At 64.8% G+C, this 23077-nt stretch overlaps 3 protein-coding genes across 3 annotated transcripts in view; 2 read left to right on the top strand and 1 right to left on the bottom strand.

The window, feature by feature from the left end:
- Window positions 1-23077, top strand: part of LOC139586326 (neurexin-2-like) — a 37467-nt gene that overhangs the window by 5378 nt on the left and 9012 nt on the right. Inside the window, 13 exon segments of the mRNA XM_071419622.1 lie at window positions 871-915; window positions 4698-4859; window positions 5663-5941; window positions 5943-6108; window positions 6834-7217; window positions 7948-8148; window positions 9923-9949; window positions 10970-11089; window positions 11902-12283; window positions 12845-13035; window positions 14096-14269; window positions 15073-15192; window positions 22150-22331. Of these exon segments, the coding sequence (XP_071275723.1) occupies window positions 892-915; window positions 4698-4859; window positions 5663-5941; window positions 5943-6108; window positions 6834-7217; window positions 7948-8148; window positions 9923-9949; window positions 10970-11089; window positions 11902-12283; window positions 12845-13035; window positions 14096-14269; window positions 15073-15192; window positions 22150-22331 (2412 nt within the window). The 5' untranslated portion in view covers window positions 871-891.
- On the top strand, window positions 1490-4347 carry LOC139586323 (keratin-associated protein 10-8-like). Its single transcript, XM_071419618.1, has 4 exons — window positions 1490-1514; window positions 2666-3015; window positions 3240-3391; window positions 3527-4347. Exons 1-4 carry the CDS (start codon window positions 1490-1492, stop codon window positions 3927-3929), a joined length of 930 nt encoding a protein of 309 aa, XP_071275719.1. The 3' UTR covers window positions 3930-4347.
- Window positions 18895-20552, bottom strand: LOC139586333 (uncharacterized). The gene is made up of 2 exons (XM_071419628.1): window positions 19613-20552; window positions 18895-19389 (listed from the first exon to the last, which is right to left on the bottom strand). The coding sequence occupies exon 1, from the start codon at window positions 20488-20490 to the stop codon at window positions 20122-20124; it is 369 nt and encodes a 122-aa protein (XP_071275729.1). The 5' UTR covers window positions 20491-20552; the 3' UTR covers window positions 18895-19389; window positions 19613-20121.

Raw genomic sequence — 23077 nt, 5'->3', positions numbered from 1 at the left:
GGGAGCACCAGTACGTTGACCAGCTCCCCAACTGGAGCACTGGGAGCACTGGGTGTTTTGCTGGATCACTCAACTGGGAGCACTGGGTGTCTTGCTCAAGCACCCAACTGGGAGCACTGGGAGCACTGGGTGTCTTGCTTGAGCACCCAACTGGGAGCACTGGGAGCACTGGGTGTTTTGCTGGAACACTCAACTGGGAGCACTGGGTGTCTTAGCTCGAGCACCCAACTGGGAGCACTGGGAGCACTGGACATGCTGCTCCACCACCCCGAGCCGGCAGCACCGACCGCAGGACCTCTCTCTCCCCAACTGGAGCGCTGGTTCCATGGACCCTCCCAAACTGGGAGCACTGGACGCACGACTGGGGGAGGGGTCTCTGCCCAACCCCCACAAGGGGGGTGACCGGTGGAGTTTCGGGGGTTCCCCCCCAACCCACCCCCCCCTTTTTACTGACAACTTTCTGCTTCTCTCCCACCCCCTCCCCCAAGGTGGGCGCCGCCCCTCCCCCCACCCCCACCCCCCCTCCTCGTGCCACGCCCCTCCCCCCTGTGTGTGCGCGTGCCACTAACACGCTTCCCCCTCCCCCACCCCTCGGGGCCCCCCCCCACTAACCTCCCGTCCCCCACTAATCCTGGGGGGGCCCCCCCCTTTTAACAAAAACAACCCCAAACCACCCCCAAAAAAAAACCAACAACCCAAAAGCAACCCCAAAACCACCCCCAAAAATAATCCAAAACCAAAAACAACCCCAAAAAAACCCCCCAAAAAAACAAAACCAAGAACGACCCCCCAAAAAAACCCCAAAAAACAACCCCAAAAAAACCCCCCCCAAAACGTCACGTTTGTGTTTTGTCCTTCTCTCGCCGCCAGCACGCAGGGATCGGACACGCTATGGTAAACAAACTGCATTACCTGGTAGTTATCACTCTATTGTTACTCCTTGGCTTCGCCGTGTGGCCCCGACTCCCAACCTTTTGGGGCCGATCCGGGGGATTTTGGGCAAAAAAAAAGAAAAAAAATTTTCATCCGCCATCTCTGCAGGCCGAGCTTCGGCTGCGCCCCCCCTCCCGTCATGGCAAAATAAACGAGAGCTGGTTCTACCCCCCACCCTCCTCTTCCTCCCATCCCACCAAAAATCCTTCCTGAGGGGCGGGTGGTGCTCGATGGGGCAGAACCCATCTGCCGCCCCGGTTTTGGGGTGAGTTTTAGCGGTTTTGGGCAATTTTCGGCCGTCCGCCATCTTGTGGCTCCCTCGTGCCAAAATGAGCCGATTTCCCCCCCAAAAAAAATCCTTATCTGGGGTCAGGATGGTGATTTTTTTCTCAAGAGGGTTCAACTCCCGCTGTTTTGGGGTGAATTTGAGGGATTTAGGGCAATCTTCACCCGTCCGCCATCTTGTGGCGGAGCATCGCCTCCCCCATGCCAAAAATAGCTGATTTTCCCCCCAAAAAAAATCCTTTTTGAGGGTGTGGTTTTGTCCATGAGGACAATGTGGGGTCCCCCCACCCGTTTTGGTGTGAATTAGGGAATTTTTTGGATTTTGGGTGATTGGATAAACCCAACACCTGCACATCCCCAATGCCAAAACTGAATGATTTCCACTCAAAAAGGACAGGCCAAGCTCAGAAGTTGCTGATTTTTCCCAAGGGGACGATGTGGGCTCCCACTCCCCCGTTTTGGGTTGAATTTTAGAAATTTTGGACATTTTTTTGCCCCGCACACCATGCAGGGCACAGCTGGAGCTCCCTGGTCCCCAAACCAGCCGTTTTCACCCCAAAACCCAGCCCGGGGTGGGCTCCTTTTCCCCCAGAAACTTTTATGGAGTCCCAGACCAAATTTTTGGGGTGATTTTCGGGGATTTGGAGCAATTTTGATACCAATCCCACCCCCTGAAACAGCCAAGGCTCAGATTCTCCATCACTTCCCCCTAAAACCCAGCGTGGGTCAGGACGGAGCCCCCAAACGCCTCATTCTGGGGTGAATTCCTGGAATTTTGAACAATTCGCTCCCATCCTCTCCCTCGTGGCCAAGCACGGCTCCACAAGCCCCAAAACCACCCCAAAATTTGGGGTTCCCCCCAAAATGCACCTGTCACTCCCAGAGGGGCCGTGGGACCCCCACCCCCCTCCCCATTTTGGGGCGATTCCTTTGGATTTTTCCCCATTTTTGCCAAAACCAGCCGCTTTCACCCCAAACCCCGCCCCAGGGGATTTAAAAAGGGGGGGCGGGTGGGTGAATTTTTTTTTTTTTGGGGGGGGGGTGTCGCCCCCTCCCCAAATCGAGGATGGAAACGGCGTTTTCAGGACAAGCTGCCGCCCCTCCCCCATCCCCGCCCCCTCTCCCCGCCCCCTCCCCCCCCCCCCGCGCGCAGGCAGCGGGGCCGCCCCTCCCCCCCCGCCAAAGCCCCTCCCCCCCGGGCTGGGGGCGGGCCCCGCTGCCTGCGCCCCGCCCCCCGCACGCGCCCGGCCACGCCCCCCTGCACGGCCTGACTAACACTGACCCCTCCCCCACCCTACCTGAGACCCCCGACCCCCCTCAATCCCCCCCCCCTCCCCTCCCCCAACCCACCCAGGGGGGCACCGGGGCCGCCCCCGCCGCGGGGGGAGGGGATGGGGGGCGTGAGAGGGTGTGAGGCGCGTGCACAGGTGTGCAAAGGTGTGAAAAGGTGTGCACAGGTGTGCACAGGTGTGCAAAGGTGTGTACGGGTGTGTGCAGGTGTGCCAAGGTGTGTACAGGTGTGTACAGGTGAGTGTAACTGTGTACAGGTGTGTACAGGTGTGTACAGGTGTGCAAAGGTGTGTGCAGGTGTGCAAAGGTGTGAAAAGGTGTGAACAGGTGTGTACAGGTGTGCACGGGTGTGTGCGGGTGTGCACAGGTGTGTACAGGTGTGTACAGGTGAGTGTAACTGTGTACAGGTGTGTGCAGGTGTGTACAGGTGTGTGCAGGTGTGTTCAGGTGTGCCCAGATGTGTACAGGTGTGCAAAGGTGTGCACGGGTGTGTACAGGTGTGTACAGGTGTGTCACAGATGTGTTCAGGTGTGTTCAGGTGTGTTCAGGTGTGCCCAGGTGTGTACAGGTGTGTACAGGTGTGCCCAGGTGTGCACGGGTGTGTACAGGTGTGTACAGTTGTGTTACAGGTGTGCCCAGGTGTGTTCAGGTGTGTACAGGTGTGTTCAGGTGTGCCCAGGTGTGCCCAGGTGTGTCACAGGTGTGTTCAGGTGTGCCCAGGTGTGTCACAGGTGTGTCCAGGTGTGTTCAGGTGTGTACAGGTGTGTTCAGGTGTGTACAGGTGTGCCCAGGTGTGTTCAGGTGTGTACAGGTGTGTCACAGGTGTGTCACAGGTGTGTTCAGGTGTGTACAGGTGTGTCCAGGTGTGTACAGGTGTGTTCAGGTGTATACAGGTGTATACAGGTGTGTACAGGTGTGTCACAGGTGTGTACAGGTGTGAACAGGTGTGTAACAGGTGTGTACAGGTGTGTCACAGGTGTGTACAGGTGTGAACAGGTGTGTAACAGGTGTGTCACAGGTGTGTACAGGTGTGTTCAGGTGTGTCACAGGTGTGCGTGCTCACACACGTTCAAGCGGCCGCGGGGCTGCCCCCACCCCCCAGGGTCCCCCGTCCCCCTGCACGCCCCCCGCCCTGCACGTCCCCTCCACCCCCTTTGCACGTGCTTGCACACCTGTGCACGCTCCTGGCACACCTGTGCACGCCCCTCGCACACCTGTGCGTGCCCCTTGCACACCTGTGCACGCTCCTGGCACACCTGTGCACGCCCCCTGCACACCTGTGCACGCCCCTTGCACACCTGTGCACGCCCCTTGCACACCTGTGCACGCCCCCCCCGCCCTCCGCGCGCTGCCCCCCACTAACGACCGCGTTTGTGTCTGAGCTTTCTTCTGCCCCGGGACCCCCCAAAACTCGATACTAACCCCCCCCTCCCCCCCCCCCGTGTCACCCCCGTGTCACCCCAGTGTCACCTCCCCCCCCCCCCTTTGTCACCCCCCCGTGTCACTCCCGTGTCCCCCCCCGTGTCACTCCCGTGTCCCCCCCGTGTCACCCCCCTCATCCTCTCATCGCCCGCCCCCTTCTCACCTGGGGGGGCTCCTTGGGGGTCTCACCTGGAGATATGGGGGGGCTTCACCCCCTCCTTCCACCCCTTGTGACCCCCCCCCAATTTCATATCACCCCCCCAGGTGTCCCCAATCCCACCCACCCCTCACCTTCATCCCCTCATCACCCCCCCAGGTGATCCCAAACCCCCCCAGGTGACCCCAAACCCATCCAGGTGACCTCAACCCCACCCGCCCACCTCTCACCTTCATCCCCTCATCACCCTCCCCAGGTGATCCCAAACCCCCCCAAGTGACCCCAAACCCATCCAGGTGATCCCAAACCCCCCCAAGTGACCCAAACCCCTCCAGGTGACCCTAACCCCACCCGCCCACCTCTCACCTTCATCCCCTCATCACCCCCCCCCCAGGTGATCCCAAACCCCCCAGGTGACCCCAAACCCCTCCAGGTGACCCTAACCCCACCCACCCCTCACCTTCATCCCCCCCCATCACCCCCCACCCCTCCCCCCATTGTCCCCTTTGTCCCCCCGTGTCCCCCCGTCCCCTCCCCGTCCCCCCTGCCCAGTTTTGGGGTGCCCCGGCCTGGGGGGGTCCCGGCTGAGCGCGGCCGCTCTCCTGCCCAGGTGACCATCTCGGTGGACGGCATCCTGACCACCACGGGCTACACGCAGGAGGATTTCACCATGCTGGGCTCCGACGACTTCTTCTACGTGGGGGGGTCCCCCAACACCGCCGACCTGCCGGGGTCCCCCGTCAGCAACAACTTCATGGGCTGCCTCAAGGACGTGAGTCTGGGGGCTCGGGACCACCCCCTGCCCTCACCTGTGGAGGGGTGAGGGTGTTTGGGGTGAGGGGGGGCTCGGGCTGGGGAGAGGTAGGGGCTCCCCGATTCAGCTGTGTCATGTGGGTGGGGGTGACATTTTGGGGACCCCCGACTCACCTGTGGGTATCCCTGAGGACTCTGAGTCACATTTTGGGGACACCCGACTCACCTGTGTGTGTCCCCGGGGGTGAGGGTGACATTTTGGGGATCCCTGACTCACCTGTGTGTGTCCACGAGGGTGGGGGTGACACGTTGGGGACACCCGACTCACCTGTGGGTGTCTACGTGGGTCACATTTTGGGGACCCCCGTCTCACCTGTGTGTGTCCACAAGGGTGGGGGTCACATTTTGGGGACACCTGACACACCTGTGTGTGTCCCCAGGGACCATGGATCACATTTTGGGGATATCCATGATCTCCGCATCTCACCTGTGCGTGTCCCCAGGAGCTGTGGGTGACATTTTGGGGACATCCATGGTCCCCCCAACTCACCTGTGCGTGTCCCCAGGGACCATAGATCACATTTTAGGGACCCCCCAACTCACCTGTGCGTGTCCCCAGGGACCATGGATCACATTTTAGAGACCCCAGACTCACCTGTGCGTGTCCACAAGGGCGGGGGTCACATTTTGGGGACCCCAGACTCACCTGTGCGTGTCCCCAGGGCTGCTCCAGGTGACACCTCAGTACAGCAGCATCGGGGGTCCCACCTGGATATCCAACACCCCCAAACCCCCCCAACCTCACCTGTCCGTCCCCCCCAGGTGGTTTACAAGAACAACGACTTCAAGCTGGAGCTGTCGCGGCTGGCGCAGGAGGGGGACGCGCGGGTGACGCTGCACGGGGCGCTGCTCTTCCACTGCGACCCCCCCCCGGCGCTGGACCCCGTCACCTTCACCACCCCCCAGGCCCACCTGGCGCTGCCCACCTGGCGCCCGGCCCGCGCCGGCTCCGTCTCCTTCGATTTCCGCACCACGGAGCCCAACGGGGTCCTGCTCTTCGGGCAGGGCCCCCCCCGCGACCCCCCGGCCGCAGCCCCCCGGGGGCCGCCCCCCACCGCCCCCCGATTTCCTGGCGCTGGAGCTGCTGGACGGGCACCTGTACCTGCTGCTGGGCATGGGCGCGGCCGGGCTGCGGCTCCGCGCCAGCGCCCGCAAGGTCACCGACGGAGAGTGGTGCCACGTGGACGTGCAGCGCGACGGGCGCAAAGGTGAGGGGGCTCAGGTGTGCAAAGGGTGTGCGGGTGTGCAAAGGTGAGGGGCTGGGAGGGGGGCTCAGGTGTGCAAAGGGTGTGCGGGTGTGCAGAGGTGTGTGGGGAGGGGTGTACAGGTGTGCAGGGGGTGTGCAGGTGTGCAAAGGTGTGAGGGGAGGGGCGTGCAGGTGTGCACTGGGTGTGCAGGGGGTGTGCAGGTGTGCAGAGGTGTGAAGGGAGGGGGCGTGCAGGTGTGCAGGGGGTGTGCAGGAGGTGTGCAGGGTGTGTGGGTGTGCAAAGGTGTGTGGGGAGGGGGGCTCAGGTGTGCAAAGGGTGTGCGGGTGTGCAAAGGTGTGAAGGGAGGGGCGTGCAGGTGTGCAGGGGGTGTGCGGGTGTGCACTGGGTGTGCAGGGGGTGTGTGGGTGTGCAGAGGTGTGAAGGGAGGGGTGTACAGGTGTGCAAAGTGTGTGCAGGTGTGTGCAAGGGCTGGTGGGGCAGGGTGTCCCTGTTATCCTCCCCTTTGCCATGTGCCCGCTGTCCCCTGATGTCCCTACACTGTCCCCCCACTCTCCCCCCGCTGTCCCCTCGCTGTCCCCCCACTCCCCTCCCGCTGTCCCCTGGTGTCCCCTCGCTGTCCCCTCGCTGTCCCCTCGCTGTCCCCTGGTGTCCCCCTCACTCTCCCCCCTCTGCCCCCCCCGCCGCTGTCCCCGCTGTCCCCTGAGGTCCCCGCCCGGTGTCCCCAGGCTCGGTGTCGGTGAACAGCCGCAGCACGCCCTTCCTGGCCAGCGGTGACCGGGACGTCCTGGACGTGGGGGCCGAGCTGTACCTGGGGGGGCTCCCCGAGGCCCGGCCGGGCCCCCCCGCGCCCCCCGAGCTCTGGGCCGCGGGGCTGCGCCTCGGCTTCGTGGGCTGCGTGCGGGACCTGTTCGTGGACGGGCGGAGCCGCGACGTGCGGGCGCTCCTGGCCTCGGGGGGGGCTCCGGGGGTCGCCCCGCTCTGTGCCAGGGACCCCCCCCGGCTGTGCGCCAGCGCCCCCTGTCGCAACGGGGGCACGTGTCGCGAGGGATGGAACCGATTCGTGTGCGACTGCCGCGGCACCGGGTACCTGGGGCCGCGCTGCGAGACAGGTGAGGGGACACGGGGACGGCGGGGACAGAGGGGACAGAGGGGGTGGCACCTCCTGAGCACCTGGGAGAGCCGGGAAGGGAGGGCTGGGGAGGACTGAGGGTGACACAGGACCCCGAGGTGACACGGGGGGGACTGAGGGGGACATGGGGCACCTGGGACAATGCTGTGGGACAGGTGAGGGGACACGGGGACAGCAGGGACAGAGGGGGTGGCACCTCCTGAGCACCTGGGTGAGCTGGGGAAAGGGGATGGGGGAGACTGAGGGTGACACTGGACCCCGAGGTGACACGGGGGGTACTTAGGGGGACATGGGGCACCTGGGCCAGCGCTGTGGGACAGTGAGGAGAGGGGATGGGGGGATTGGGACACCCGGGTCCCCTCTGGGGGGGGAGGGAGGGGTCACACCTGGGGAGGAGGTGCCTGGATGTCCCCAAGGACACCTGGGAGCACCTGAGCCCCCCTGGGACACCTGGGTGTCCCCTGCACGGGTGACTCCCCCAGAGCTGGGGGTCCCCAGCCACCTCCAGTCCCGAGGGTGGCACCTGGTGGCAACGTCCCTTGTCCCCCACACGCTGCGGTGCTCACCTGGGGCGGGGCTCACCTGGGGCGGGGCTCACCTGGCTGCGGGGTCCCAGCTCACTGGGGACACCCTGGGGACACCCTGGGGACGCCCTGGGGACACTGGGGGTGGCCGTGCCGAGGGTGACAGCGGCGTCCCCGTCCCCGCAGAGGCGGCGGTGCTGAGCTATGATGGCAGCATGTACCTGAAGGTGCAGGTGCCGGGCGAGCAGACGGAGGCCGAGGACGTCTCCCTGCGCTTCATGTCCCCCCGAGCCTTCGGCCTCGTCCTGGCCACCACCTCGCGCCACTCGGCCGACACCCTGCGCCTCGAGCTGGACGGGGGGCGCATGAAGCTCACCCTCAACCTGGGTGAGCCCCCCGAGACCCCACAGAGACCTCCCAGATAAACCCCGGAACGTCCCTGAAACGTCCCTGAAATCTCCTCGAAATCCTCCCCAAAACGGGGCCCGAGTTGGGTCTGGTCATGCCAGGAGGGCCAAAATAGGGCCTGGGACCCTAAAATGGTTCCTGGGACCCCAAAATAGAACCTGGGATCCTAAAATGGTTCCTGGGACCCCAAAATAGAACCTGGGATCCCAAAATGGTTCCTGGGACCCCAAAATAGAACCTGGGATCCTAAAATGGTTCCTGGGACCCCAAAATGGTTCCTGGAATCCTAAAATGGAGCCTGGGACCCCCAAAATATTGTCTGGAACTCTAAAATGGTGTCTGAGACCCCTAAATGGTGTCTAAGACCCCAAAATGGTTTCTGGGACTCTAAAATGGTGTCTGGGAACCCCAAAATGGTCAAATTGGTGCCTGGGAGGCCACAGTGATGCTCAGGACCCCAGGTTGGTGCCCAGGCCGGTTCTTATGACCCCAAAAATGATTCTTGGGATCTCTAAACATCCTCAAAGATGCTTTTGGCCTCAAAATGGCCCAAAGTTGTTGCCTGGGAGCCCAGAATGATGGTCAGGGACCCCAAAGTGGTGCCCAGGTCAGTTCTCCTGGCCCTAAAATCGTCAAGTTCATGCCTGGGACCCCAAAAAGAGTGTTCAGGTCCCAAAATGATGTCGGGGTTAGTTCTTACAATCCCAAAATGGTCAAGTTGGTGCCTGGGACCCCAAAAACTTCCCCCAGAGGTGCCCAGGACCCAAGAAAGGTGCCCGGGCACCCCCAGAATTGCACCCGTGACCCCCAAACCGGCCCTGGAGCATCACCAGAGCCACCTCGGTGTCCCCAACTCCCCCTGCGGGATCGGGGCCTTCGTGACCCCCCCGCTGCCACTTGGGGCACAGCACCGGGACCCCCCCAGGGGCTGAGGGTCCCCCCCAGAGGATTGGGGACCCCCCAGGGTTGGGGACCCCTCCTGCAGCCCCTTCCATTGGGGGGGAACCCCTGAGGGGCTGCAGGTCCTCTGTGGGTCGGGGACGCCCCCGTGGGATTGGGGACCCCCCATGGGATTGGGGACCCCCTGAAGGGGTTGGGGACCCTCCCATGGGATTGGGGACCCCCCCCGGGTCCCGGCGTTTGCGCCCCCCCCGCCCCGCAGCGGTTGACGAGGCGGGGCCCAGCCCTGGGTGGGATCCCCCTGGATCCCCCCCGGATCCCCCCGGGCTGGGCCCTCAGGGCGGCCGTGACCCCCACGAGGTGCCAGAGACCCCCTAAACCCGTTCCCCCCCAGTCCCTCCCAGTCCATCCCAGTCCCCCCAGTCCATCCCAGTCCCTTCCAATCACCCCCAGTCCCCCCGAGTCCCTCCCATCCCATTCCCAGTCCTTCCCAGTCTCTCCCAGTCCCTCCCAATCCCTCCCAGTCCATCCCAGTCCCATCCTATTCCCACTCCTCATCCCATCCCATTCCCAGTCCCCTCCAGTCTCCTCCCAGTCCCCTTCCAGTCACCCCGAGTCCCTTTCAGTCCATTCCCAGTCACCCCCAGTCCCCGCCCAGTTCCCCTCAGTCCCTCCCATCCCATTCCCAGTCCCTCCCAGTCCCCTCCCAGTTCCCCTCAGTCCCTCCCATCTCATTCCCAGTCCCTCCCAGTTCCCCCTCTCTGGCTCCTCGCCCCCCCGGCCGCCCCCCCCGTCCCCGGGGCGCCCCCTGGCGGCGGCAGCGAAGGGCCTGACCCGTGTCTTCTCTCCCCAGACTGTGTCCGCGTGGGCTGTCACCCCAGTAAGTGCCACCCCCGCCCCGGGACACCCCCGGGGACACCCCCGGGACACCCCCAAACCCCCCCAACCCCTCTGGGATACCCAGCCCACAAAACCCCCCCATGAACACCCCCAAACCCCCCCATGAACACCCCCAAAACTGCCCCAAACACCCCCAAAACTGCCCCAAACACCCCCAAAACTGCCCCGGGGACACCCCCTAGGGACACTCCCAGACCCTCTGGATCACCCCAAAACCTCCACAGGGACCCCCAAACCCCTCCTGACCCCTCCGAAAGGCTGGGACCCCCCCATGTGTGCGTTTGGGATGCACAGGTGGGTTCAGGGGGTCACACCTGGGCCGAGCCCCCGGATTCTCTGCTGGACACTTCCAGCTGTGAACATCTGGTGTCACCCAGTGCCACCCAGTGTGTCCCGGTGCCACCCAGTGCCACCCAGTGCCACCAGCTGCTACGGTGTCACCCGTACTGGTGGCCCAGTGTCCCCAGCACAGTGCTATCCCCCAGTGTCACTGGTGTCCCCTGGTGTCACTGGTGTCACTTTGTCCCTGGTGCAGTGATGTCCCCCTGGTATCCTCCAGTGACACTTGGTGCCACCAGTGTCCCTGATGCCCCCAGTATCCCTGGTGTCCTCAGTGTCCCAGTATTCCTGGTGTCCCTGGTGTCCCCAATGTCCCCCATGTCCCCGATGTCACTGCTGTCTCCAGTGTCCTTGGTGTCCACAGTGTCCCTGGTATCCCTGCTGTCCCTGCTGTCCCCAGTGTCCCTGATGCCCCCAGTATCCCTGGTGTCCCTGGTGTCCCTGGTGTCCCCAATGTCACCGGTTGTATCCGGTGTCACCGCTGTCCCTGGTGTCCTGGTGTCCCCGGTGTCCCTGGTGCCACTGGTTGTCCCTGGTGTCCCTGGTATCCCTGGTGTCCCGGTATCCCCAATGTCCCTGGTGTCCCAGTATCCCTGGTGTCCCTGGTGTCCCCAATGTCACCGGTTGTCCCCGGTGTCACCGCTGTCCCCGCTGCCCCCAGGCAAGGGCCCCGAGACGCTGTTTGCGGGGCAGCGGCTGGATGACAACGAGTGGCACTCGGTGCGGGTGGCCCGGCGCGGGCGCAGCCTCCAGCTCGCCGTGGACAACGTCACCGTTGAAGGTGACACCGCGGGGACGGGGCGGGGGGACCTTGGCTTGGGCTCTTGGGGTCACCGGGGTGCTCAGGCCCGTGGGGACGCGGTCAGTGGGGCTGCAGGTCTGTGGGATGGGGATGAAGGTCCATGGGGACATTGGGGCTTGGGGACATGGGGACCGGGGACATGGGGACAGGGATGAAAGTCCATGAGAACATGGATGAAGGTCCAGGGGACATGGAACCATGGGGACAGGGATGAAGATTCATAAGAACATGGATGAAGGTCCATGGGATGGGATGAACGTCCATGGGATGGGGATGAGGGATGAAGGTCCATGGGGACACGTGGTGATGGGTGCACAGATTCTTGAGGACATGATGACCATGTCTATGGGGACATGGCCAGTGGGGTTGCTAGTCCATGGCAACATGGATGAAGGTCCATGGGGACAGGGATGAAGGTCTTTGGGACAGGGTTGAAGGTCCATGAGACAGGGATCCATGGGGACAGGGATGAAGGTCCATGAGAACATGGATGAAGATCCATGAGACAGGGATGAAGGTCCATGAGACAGGGATCCATGGGACAGGGCTGAGGGTCCATGAGAACATGGACGAAGGTCCATGGGACAGGGATCCATGGGGACAGGGATGAAAGTCCATGAGAACATGGATGAAGGTCTTTGGGGACACGGGTGCACAGGGACGAGGTCACCAGCCCTGTGAGGACACCGCCCACAGCCTGGAGGCCCATGAGACCAACAGGCCCACGGCACGGTGGCACCCGCCCGCCCTCGTGCTCCCGGTGCCACCCCCGTGTCCCCCACGCCCCCCAGGACAGCTGTCGGGCTCTCACACCCGCCTGGAGTTCCACAACATCGAGACCGGCATCGTCACCGAGCGCCGCTTCCTGGCCGTGGTCCCGTCCAACTTCCTGGGCCACCTGAGCGGGCTGGTCTTCAACGGGCTGCCCTACCTGGACCTGTGCCGCGACGGCGACATCAGCTCCTGCGAGCTCAACGCCCGCTTCGGCCGCCGCGCCATCGTGGCCGACCCGGTGGCCTTCGGGGGCCGCGGCTCCTACGTGGCGCTGGCCACGCTCCAGGCCTTCTCCTCCTTCCACCTCTTCTTCCAGTTCAAGACCACGGCGCCCGACGGCCTCATCCTCTTCAACGGCGGCAGCGGCTCCGACTTCCTGGTGGTCGAGCTGGTCAAGGGGTGAGGGGACACTGGGGGGACACTGGGGGGACGTCCTGGGGAGCTCAGGGACCCTGGGGACATCACAGCCCTGCTGGGGAGCTCAGGGATCTTCCCAGATCTTGGGGACACCTGTGGGGTCCTTGGGGGTCTCAGGGAGCACCTGGGGAGCTCAGAAGTCACTTGGGGGTCCTGGGGATTTTGGGGACATCCTGGGGACCTCCAGGGGATGTCAGAAACCACCTGGGACATGTGGGAGGTCCTGGGGACACCTGGGGACCTTGAGGACCTTCTGAGCCTTTTCAGACCTTGGGACCCGCTCAGCCCTCAAGGACCTCCCGCCACCCACCCTTAGGCTCCACCCCCATGTCACAAGCCCCTCCTCCTGGCTCAGGCCACGCCCATAACGACCACACCCAACCGTGGCCACACTTCCCACCATTGGCCCCGCCCCTGGCCCAGTTACCCTCCCTGTATCAGGGGTGGGGGGGGGTGTCCCCTTTGTCCCTTCCCCAGGTGAGTCCCCCCCTCCCTCCACCTTCCCCGAGGCCACGCCCAACGAGGCCACGCCCCCTTTTCCAGGTACATCCACTACGTGTTCGACCTGGGCGAGGGCCCCTCGCTCATGAAGGGCAACTCGGAGCAGCCGCTGCACGACGGGCGCTGGCACGAGGTGGCCGTGGCACGGGAGGGGGGGGCCCTGCACGGGCTGCGCGTGGACGGGAGACCCGTGACCCAGCACGGGCAGGGCGCCCGCGGGCTGCAGCTCAAGGGTGAGACCTGGGGGACACCTGGGACACACCTGGGGACACCTGGGGGACAGCTGGGGACACCTGGGGGACAGCTGGGACACATCTGAGGGAGGGTACAGGTGTGTGGGTACCCCCTGACCCAGCACGGGAAAGGCGCCCGCGGGCTGCAGCTCAAGGGTGAGACCTGGGGGACACCTGGGACACACCTGGGGACACCTGGGACACACCTGGGGACAGCTGGGGACAGGTGGGGGACACCTAACAGGAGGGTACAGGTGTGTGGGTACCCCCTGACCCAGCATGGGAAAGGCACCCATGGGCTGCAGCTCAAGGGTGAGACCTGGGGGACACCTGGGACACACCTGGGGACACCTGGGACACACCTGGGGACACCTGGGGGACAGCTGGGACACACCTGAGGGAGGGTACAGGTGTGTGGGTACCCCCTGACCCAGCATGGGAAAGGCGCCCGCGGGCTGCAGCTCAAGGGTGAGACCTGGGGGACACCTGGGACACACCTGGGGACAGGTGGGACACACCTGGGGACACCTGGGACACACCTGGGGATCACTTGAGACACACCTGGGACACACCTGAGGTACCTGGGACACACTTGGGGCACCTGGGACATGCCTGGGACACATCTGGGACACACCTGGGATCACCTGGGGCACACCTGGGACACACCTGGGATCACCTGGGACATACCTGGGACACATCTGGGACACACCTGGGATCACCTGGGACATACCTGGGGCACCTGGGACACACCTGGGATCACCTGGGACACACCTGGGTGAGATCTGGGGAAGGGCAGAGGTGTGGGGATGATTCCGGGGTGGATGGGAGGGGTCACCCCAGTGGGGTACCCACAGCAGGGCATCCCCTCAACCCTTTGAATGCCCCCCAGGTGTCCCCCAGGTGCACCTGGACACCGGGCTGGGGTGAGGGACAATGAGATATGGAGGGCGGGGTGTGGGGGGGGTCTCCAATGGGTGACCCCCACCAGGCTGGGGGGGCTGTCCCGAGGTGCACAGAGCGCTCGGGGCCCCCCAGGTGACCCCCCCGTGCCCCCCCCCAGGTGAGCTGTACGTCGGGGGGGTCAGCCCGGGGCTCCTGGGGCGCCTCCCGCGCCTCGTGGCCTCCCGGGGTGGCTTCCGGGGCTGCTTGGCCTCGCTGGACCTGAACGGGCGCCTGCCCGACCTGCTGGGGGACGCCCTGAGACGCGTGGGGGACGTGAGGAGGGGCTGCGACGGTGAGAAATGGGGGGCACTGGGTGGGTCTGGGGCCTGCAGAGTTGGGGGGATGTACAGGGGGGCTGCGACGGTGAGAAATGGGGGGCACTGGGTGGGTCTGGGGGCTTTGGGATATGGGGGATGTGAGGAGGGGCTGTGATGGTGAGAAATGGGGGGCACTGGGGGATCTGGGGGCTTTGGGATGTGGGGGACGTGAGGAGGGGCTGCGACGGTGAGAAATGGGGGGCACTGGGTGGGTCTGGGGGCTGCAGAGTGTGGAGATGTGGGGGGGGTGGGATGGTGAAATTTGGGGGGCACTGGGGGATCTGGGGGCTTTGGGATATGGGGGACATGAGGAGGGGCTGCGACGGTGAGAAATGGGGGGCACTGGGGGGTCTGGGGGCTGCAGAGTGTGGAGATGTGGGTGGGGTGGGATGGTGAAATTTGGGGGGCACCGGGGGGGTCTGGGGGCTGCAGAGTGGGGGGGATGTACAGGGGGGCTGGGACAGTGAGAATTGGAGAATTGGGGGGCACCTGGGGGGGGCTGAGGGGGCACAGGGGTCTGGGGGTATCCGGGGCTTTATTTTGGGGGTCTCTGGGACTTTTCCAAAGGGTTGGGGAGGGGGCGCACGGGTGGGCAGGGGGCTCAGGGTGGGGGGTACAATGAGGTGTCCAAGGGGGGCTTTGGGGGACTGGAGGGCACACAAAGGCGGGGGGAGGGAGGGGATTTAGGGCCACAAAAACCCATTGAGAGCCCATTGAGAGCCCCCCTCGGGATTTGGGGGAGCTGGGGGGGGTCCCCACGAGCCCGGTGCCCCCCCAGGCCCCAGCACGACGTGCGCCGAGGACTCGTGTGCCCACGGGGGCGTTTGCCTGCAGCAGTGGGACGGCTTCACCTGCGACTGCAGCATGACGGCCTTCGGGGGGGCCGGCTGTGCCGAGCGTGAGTGGGGGGCCAGGGAGGCTTTGGGGGGCTCAGGGGGGCTCAGGGGGGCTTGGGGGAGTGGCTGTGCCAAGTTTGAGTGGGGAGCATGAGGTGATTTGGGGGGCTCGGGGGTCTCAGGAAGGCTTGGGGGGCTCGGAGGAATGGCTGTGCCCAGTTTGAGTGGGGAGCACGAGGGGATTTCGGCACACAGAGAGGATTTGGGGGTCTCAGGAAGGCTCGGGGGGCTCGGAGTGGCAGCTGTGCCCAATCTGAGTGGGGGGCACGAGGGGATTTGGGGGCACGAAGGGGATTTGGGGGGCTCAGGAAGGCTCAGGGAGCTCAGAGGGGCAGCTGTGGCCAATCTGAGTGGGGGGCACGAGGGGATTTGGGGGCACGAAGGGGATTTGGGGGGCTCAGGAAGGCTCGGGGGGCTCGGAGGAATGGCTGTGCCCAGTTTGAGTGGGGGGCACGAGGGGATTTGGGGGCACAGAGTGGCACGGGTGGCTCAGGGGGACACAAGGGGACGCACAAGGAGCTCAGGGGTCCCAGGGTGGGTGGGGGACACCCCACACCGGGGGGAGCCCCCAGGAGCGAGCAGGGGGGGCAGCTGGCCCTTGTCCCCTCGGTGTGTGGCCCTGTGACCCTGGCACGGGCCGTGGTGGCCCCAAACGGGACAAGTGTCCCTGGCTGAGGTGGCTCCGTCACTTCCTTGGTGCCCCCATGGTGGCCCTTAAGGAGGGCAGGTGGCAGCGCGGGTGCCACCTGTGCCACCCCTGTGCCACCTGTGCCTGGCACGAGGGCTCCGTGTCCCCCCAGGGCTCTCGCACCAGGGACACGAGGGACACGAGGGACACGAGGGACACACGTGTCCCTGCCCCGGGGTGGCTCTGACCCCTGCCCGTGTCCCCACGGGCCCTAACGAGGGCCAGGTGACAGCACGTGCCACACCTGTGTCCCTCACGGGGGGGGATCAGGACCCCCCATGTCCCCCCCATGTCCGGGTGTCCCCCCCATGTCCCACTGTCCCCCTTTGTCCCCTGTCCCCCCTGTCCCCCCCTGTCCCCTCCCTCCAGGTGAGTCCCAGGCAGCGCCGCCCTCTGCCCCACACCTGGGTGGGGCTCCCGGGGGGGCTTTGGGGCCGCTCCGTGGGGCAGGACCTGATCCCGGTGTCCCCGTGGGGCAGGACCTGATCCCGGTGTCCCCGTGGGGCTGTGGGGACACCGGGACACGCTGGGGGGGTGGCGCTGCCCTGGGTTCCTGTGGGGCTGGCCCGCCCCCCCCTCCCCACCGTGGGGCACGGGGACAGCCCCGTGTGGGGCTCTGGGTGTCCCGGGGGGGGGTTCCCTGAGCCCCCCCGACCCCCGATTGTCCCCGGTTGTCCCCACGGGCGGCTCCGTGGGTCCGGCGACACCTCCGGGGCTGGCGGTGGGGCCGCGGGGGTGCCCTGGGGGGGCTCTGTGGGGCTCCCCCCGCCTTCCCCACACCGTGCGGTGGGGGGGGGCTCGGTCCGTGGGTTCCCCCTCGTGGGTCGCGCGTGGCCCCTCCCCCCCCGGCCCCTCCCCCCGCCCCTCCCCCGCCCCCGCCCCTCCCGCTGCAGCAGCCGCCGCCGCCGCCGCCCCACGGCCGCCCGCGCCCACCGCCCCACGGCCCCAGCGGCGCCCCCCGGCCCCGCCGCCCCACGGCCCCGGCGGGCCCCGAGAGCCTCCGGCCCCACCGCGCCGCCGCCGCCGCCGCCGCCGCCCAGGCCAGAGCCCCCCCCGCCCCACGGCACAGCCCCCGCTTCATCCCCACCGCCATCCTCATCCTCATCCTCATCCTCATCCTCATCCTCACCCCCCCGTCCTCATCCTCAGCCTCCCGCAGCCCCCGCCCCACATCTCCCATTTCCCCCCCATACACATCGCCCCACATCGCCCCCCCCCCACCTCAATCCGCTCCATCTCCCCCCGATCCCGCATCCTCCTCTCCCTCCCCCCCCCCATTTCCCGGCCCCACATCGCTCCCACCCCCGATCCCGCATCCCCCCCCCCATTTCCCACCCCCCCAATCGCTCCTGCCCCACATCCCGCACCCCCATCCCCCCCCCCATCGCTCCCACCCCACATCCCGCACCCCCCGCTCCCCCCCCCCCTCATTTCCCAGCCCCACATCCCCCCCCCCCCACCCCGAGCCCCCCCCCCCGGACCATGCTCGACCCCCTCTGAGCTCCCCCCGCGCCCCCCCCGCCCTGGCCCCCCCCGCCCCGGGGCCCCCCCGCGCCCCCCCCCCGCATGCGCTGAGCCCCGGGGGGGGGATCAGAGCCCCCCGCGGGGGGGGCGCTCGGGACCCCCCGGCCCCGCAGCCCAGGGGGGGTCGGGACCCCCGGGGCCCTTTGGGGGCGCCGCCGCTTTTTTAAGGGGGGGGAGCCGCCCCCCCACCCCCCCAGCCCTGATCTAGAGGGAGATTCGGGCCATCCCCCCCACCCCAGCCCCATTTTCGGGGGGATTTGGGTCCCCCCCGGCCTCATTTTAGGGGGTTCAGCCCCCCCTCAGCCCCTCTTGGGGTGATTGCCCCCCCCCGGTTCTATTTTAGGGGATTTGCCTCCCCCAGCCCCATTTAAGGGGGTTTGCCCCCCCCGGCGCTATTTTGGGGGGATTTGGGGTTTCTCAGGGCCTCCCCCAGCCCCATTTTCGGGGTGATCCGGGCCCCCCCCCCCCTCAGCTCCGTGGGTGGATTTTGGGCTCATTGAGCTCCAAGGGTGGGGGAGATTCGGGGACCCCCCCGGCCCTTTTGGGGTGACCCAGGGCCCAGGTTTGGGGGGGATTTGGGGTTTCCCCAACTTCAGATTGGGTTGAACTGGGACTGCCCCCCCCTCCCCATTTTTGAGCTGATTTGAAGCCCCCCTCACCCCAATTTTGGGCTCGCCACCCCCCCAGCCCCATTTCGGGGTTCAGCACCCCCCCAGACCCTCTTTTGGGGCACAACCCCCCCCTCAAACCCCATTTTAGGGTTCAAGAACCCCCCCGGGGCCTCATTTTGGGGCACGACCCCTCCCCTCACGGCCTCCCCCCCATTTTGGGGTTCAATCCTTCCCAGACCCCCCTTTTGGGGTTCTCAATCCCCCCACCCCCCTTTTCGGGGCTCCCCCTCTCCCTTCTCCCCCCATTTTGGGGTCTCACCCTCCTCCCTCCCCCCTTTTGGGGACGCCCCCCTCCCTTCACCCCCAGCCCCACATTTTGGGGTCCCCCCCTGCTCTCACCCCCCTCTTTAACTGGGGGCTCCCCCTCTCCTTCTCCCACCCCCCAATTTGGGAGCCCCCCACCTCCTCCCTCCCCATTTTGGGGTTCAATCCCCCCTAGACCCCATTTGGGGGCTCTCACCCTCTCTCTTCACCCCCTCCCCTCATTTGGAGTCTCCCCCCCTCCTTTCAACCCCCCCCCCCTTTTTTGGGGGTCTCCCCTCCCCCCCCCACCTCCACCCCCTCATTTGGGAACCGCCCCCTTCATTTGGGGGCTCCCCCATCCCCTCCTCATTTGGGGACTCCCCCATCCCCTCCTCCATCCATTTCGGGGGTCCCCTTTCCCTCCCCACCCTCACCCCCCCCCCATTTGGGGTTCCTCTCTCTTCTCCCCCCCCCCAATTTGGGGGCTCTCCCCTCTCTTTCCACCCCCCAAATTTGGGGTTCCCCCCTCTTTCCACCCCCCAAATTTGGGGGTTCCCCCCTCTCCTTCCCTCCCCCCAAATTCGGGGGCTGCCCCCTCTCTCCCCCCTCCCCTCCATCTCCATCCGGGGGCTCCTCCCCCCATTTGGGGTCCCCCTCGCTGGGGTCCCCCCGGCGCTGCCGGATGGGGGGGGGTCGCTGAGGGGCCGATGGGGGGCCGGGGGGGCCCCGGGGCGCTGGGGGTGCTGGCGCTGGGGGCGCTGGGGGTGCTGGGGGTGCTGGGGGTGCTGGTGCCCCCCGCCCGCCCCGCCCGCGTCTCCTCCAGCCTCTCGACCACCCACCACGTGCACCACTTCCACGGGCGGCACGGCACGGCGCCCATCGCCATCAACCGCGCGCCCTTCCTCACCCGCGGCCACCACGGTGAGCCCTCCTCATCCTCACCATCATCATCCTCACCCTCACCATCACCTTCATCATCATCCTCCCCATCCTCCCCATCGCCATCAACCGCGCGCCCTTCCTCACCCGCGGCCACCACGGTGAGCCCTCCTCACCCTCACCCTCACCATCACCTTCATCATCATCATCATCATCATCCTCATCATCCTCCCCATCGCCATCAACCGCGCGCCCTTCCTCACCCACAGCCACCACGGTGAGCCCTCCTCATCCTCACCATCATCATCCTCACCCTCACCATCACCTTCATCATCATCCTCCCCATCCTCCCCATCGCCATCAACCGCGCGCCCTTCCTCACCCGCGGCCACCACGGTGAGCCCCCCTCATCCTCACCCTCACCATCATCATCATCATCACCTTCATCATCATCATCATCATCATCATCATCATCATCATCATCCTCCTCCTCATCCTCCTCATCCTCCCCATCGCCATCAACCGCGCGCCCTTCCTCACCCGCGGCCACCACGGTGAGCCCTCCTCATCCTCACCATCACCATCACCTTCATCATCATCATCACCTTCATCATCATCATCCTCATCATCATCATCATCATCCTTATCATCCTCCTCATCCTCCCCATCGCCATCAACCGCGCGCCCTTCCTCACCCGCGGCCACCACGGTGAGCCCTCCTCATCCTCACCCTCACCATCATCATCATCATCATCATCATCATCCCCATGGCCATCAACCGCGCGCCCTTCCTCACCCACGGCCACCACGGTGAGCCCTCCTCATCCTCATCCTCACCATCACCTTCATCATCATCACCTTCATCATCACCATCATCCTCATCATCCTCCTCATCCTCCCCATGGCCATCAACCGCGCGCCCTTCCTCACCCGCGGCCACCACGGTGAGCCCTCCTCACCCTCACCATCATCATCCTCACCTTCCTTATCATCACCTTCATCATCATCCTTATCATCCTCACCTTCCTTATCATCATCCTCACTTTCCTTATCATCATCCTCCTCATCCTCCCCATCGCCATCAACCACACGCCCTTCCTCACCTGCAGCCAACATGGCGAGCCTTCATCGTCCCCATCATCATCCTCACCATCATCCTCACCTTCCTCATCATCCTCAACATCCCCATCCTCATCCTCCTCATCCTCGCCTTCCTTATCCTCATCTTCACCTTCCTCATCATCCTCATCCTCATCCTTTTTTACCCCCCCATTGCCACCAACCACGTGCGCCATGGTGAGCCTTCATCGTCACCCACATCATTGTCCACATCATCCTCTTCATCCTCCTCACCATTCTCATCTTCATCCTCATCCCACTCACCGTCATCCTCCTCATCCTCCCCATCGCCATCACCTGTGCGCCCTTCCTCACCCATGGGCACCACAATGAGCCTTCATCACCCTCGACACCATCACCTTCATCCTCCTCCTCCCCATGGCCATCCTCCGGCCCTTCCTCACCCACAGCCAGCTCAGTGAGCCTTCATCACCCTCCTCATCAGCCTTCATCCTCCTCCTCCTCACAGGGACCCCAAAACCCTCATCATCATCATCATCATCATCATCATCCTCTTCCTCAGCCTCAGGCTCCCTCAACTTCCTCTTCACCATGACAGGGACACAGATGGCCTTCCTCCCCCTCTTCCTCCTCCTTCTCCTTCACCTCCTCCTCCTCCTCCCCCTCTTTCCTCTTCCTCCTCCCCCTCCTCCTCCTCCTCACTGCCTTGGGAAGGTGGGACAGCCTTCATCCCCCTCCTCCTCCTCCTCTTCCTCCTTCTCCTCCTCCTGTTTCTCACCCTCCTCCTCCTCCCCAGCTGCTCGCGGGTACTTCAGCCTGGCCTTCCTCCCCCTCCTCCTCCTCCCCTGTCACCGCCTCTTCCTCCTCCTCCTCCTCCTCCTCCTCCTCGCTGCCTTGGGAACCTGGAACAGCCTTCCTCCCCCTCTTCCTCTTCCTCCTCCTCCTCTTCCTCCTGCCAGGCCCGGGTCAGGATTTAGGGGGGCCCTGTGGGGTCTGTGCCCCCCCCATGTGTCCACGCTGTGACACGCGTGGGTTTGGGCTGGTTTTGGGTGGGTTTGGGTGTTTTGTGATGGTTTTGGGGCGTGTTCAGGTGGTTTTGGGGTGGTTTTGGGGTGGTTTTGGGTGTTTTGCGATGGTTTTGGGGTGTGCTCAGGTGATTTTGAGGTGTTTGGGTGTTTTGTGGTGGTTTGGGGTGTGTTTGGTGGTTTTTGGGGTGTGTTTGGCTGTTTTGGGGTGTGTTTGGCTGTTTTGGGGTGTGTTTGGCGTTTTTTGGGGTGTGTTTGGCTGTTTTGGGGTGTGTTTGGCATTTTTTGGGGTGTGTTTGGCTGTTTTGGGGTGTGTTTGGCTGTTTTGGGATGGTTTGCGGGTTTTTTGGCTGGTTTTGGCTGGTTTGGGATGGTTTTGGGGTGTTTTGGGCGGTTTTGTCCATTTTTTTGATGTATTCTGGATGTATTTGTGCATCCTGAGCCCTCCTGCAAGGCCATGGGGGGAAGGGGGTACAAGAGGGACCCCCAGACATTGGGGGGTCCTGATGGCCCCACAGCCCCTCCCCCAAATTCCAACATTCTCCCCCCCCCAGCTCTCAGACCCCTCCCCATTCCTCGGGGCCCCCCTGGATGTCATGGACCCCCCAAATCCAGGGTTCCCCATAAACCCTGGGGTCCCCCCCCCAAAAAAAAATTCCAGTTCACCCCCAAACTCCGGGGGTCCCTCCTGCAGTGCCCAAATTCCAGGGGGTCCCCCTGCACTCAGGGACCCCCAAATTCCCCAACCTCCTGAGCCCCCCTGCCCTGAGCTCCCCCCAGACCTGGCTCCCCCCACTCCCCCCTTTTCTTTCCCCCCTGACCCCCCGTTTTTCTCTCCCCCCCCCCCAGCGGGCACCACGTACATTTTCGGCAAGGGGGGGGCCCTGATCACCTACACGTGGCCCCCCAATGACCGGCCCAGCACCCGCGCTGACCGCCTGGCCCTGGGCTTCAGCACCCGGCAGCGCGACGCGGTGCTGCTGCGCGTGGAGAGCGCGGCCGGCCTCGGAGACTTCCTGCAGCTCCACATTGTAAGGGAGGGGGCAGAAACTGGGGTACAGGGGTGTTGGGGGGGACTGGGAGGGGCTGGGAGGGGCTGGAGGTATAGAGGAATTTAGGGGTCTGGGGGTTTAGGGGGGTCTGGGGGTGCTGCTGTGCGTGGAGAGCATGGCCAGGCTTGGTGACTTCCTGCAGCTCCACATTGTAAGGGGGGGCTCAGAAATTGGGGTACGGGGGTGCTGGGGGGGCTGGGAGGGGCTGGAGGTATAGAGGAGTTTAGGGGTCTGGGGGTTTAGGGGGGTCTGGGGGTGCTGCTGCGCATGGAGAGCACGGCCGGCCTTGGCGACTTCCTGCAGCTCCACATTGTAAGGGGGGCTCAGAAATTGGGGTACGGGGGTGCTGGGGGGGCTGGGAGGGGCTGGAGGTATAGAGGAGTTTAGGGGTCTGGGGGTTTAGGGGGGTTTAGAGGTGCTGCTGCGCGTGGAGAGCACGGCCGGCCTTGGCGACTTCCTGCAGCTCCACATTGTAAGGGAGGGGGCAGAAACTGGGGTACGGGGGTGCTGGGGGGGCTGGGAGGGGCTGGAGGTATAGAGGAGTTTAGGGGTCTGGGGGTTTAGGGGGTTTAGGGGAATCTGGGGGTGCTGCTGTGCATGGAGAGCATGGCCAGGCTTGGTGACTTCCAAAATTGAGGTCTGGGGGTGCTGGGAGGGTCTGGAGGTGCAGGGAATCTTGAGGAGATCTCCAGGGTTTTTTCCTGGACTTGGTGATTTCCTGCATC

This window comes from Agelaius tricolor, unplaced genomic scaffold, assembly GCF_023055355.1.
Source record: "Agelaius tricolor isolate 1412-34295 unplaced genomic scaffold, bAgeTri1.0.p SCAF_112, whole genome shotgun sequence".
NCBI classification, from domain to species: domain Eukaryota; kingdom Metazoa; phylum Chordata; class Aves; order Passeriformes; family Icteridae; genus Agelaius; species Agelaius tricolor.
The sequence above is the reverse complement of the archived record's forward strand: the minus strand, read 5'-3'. Positions and strand labels throughout refer to the sequence as shown.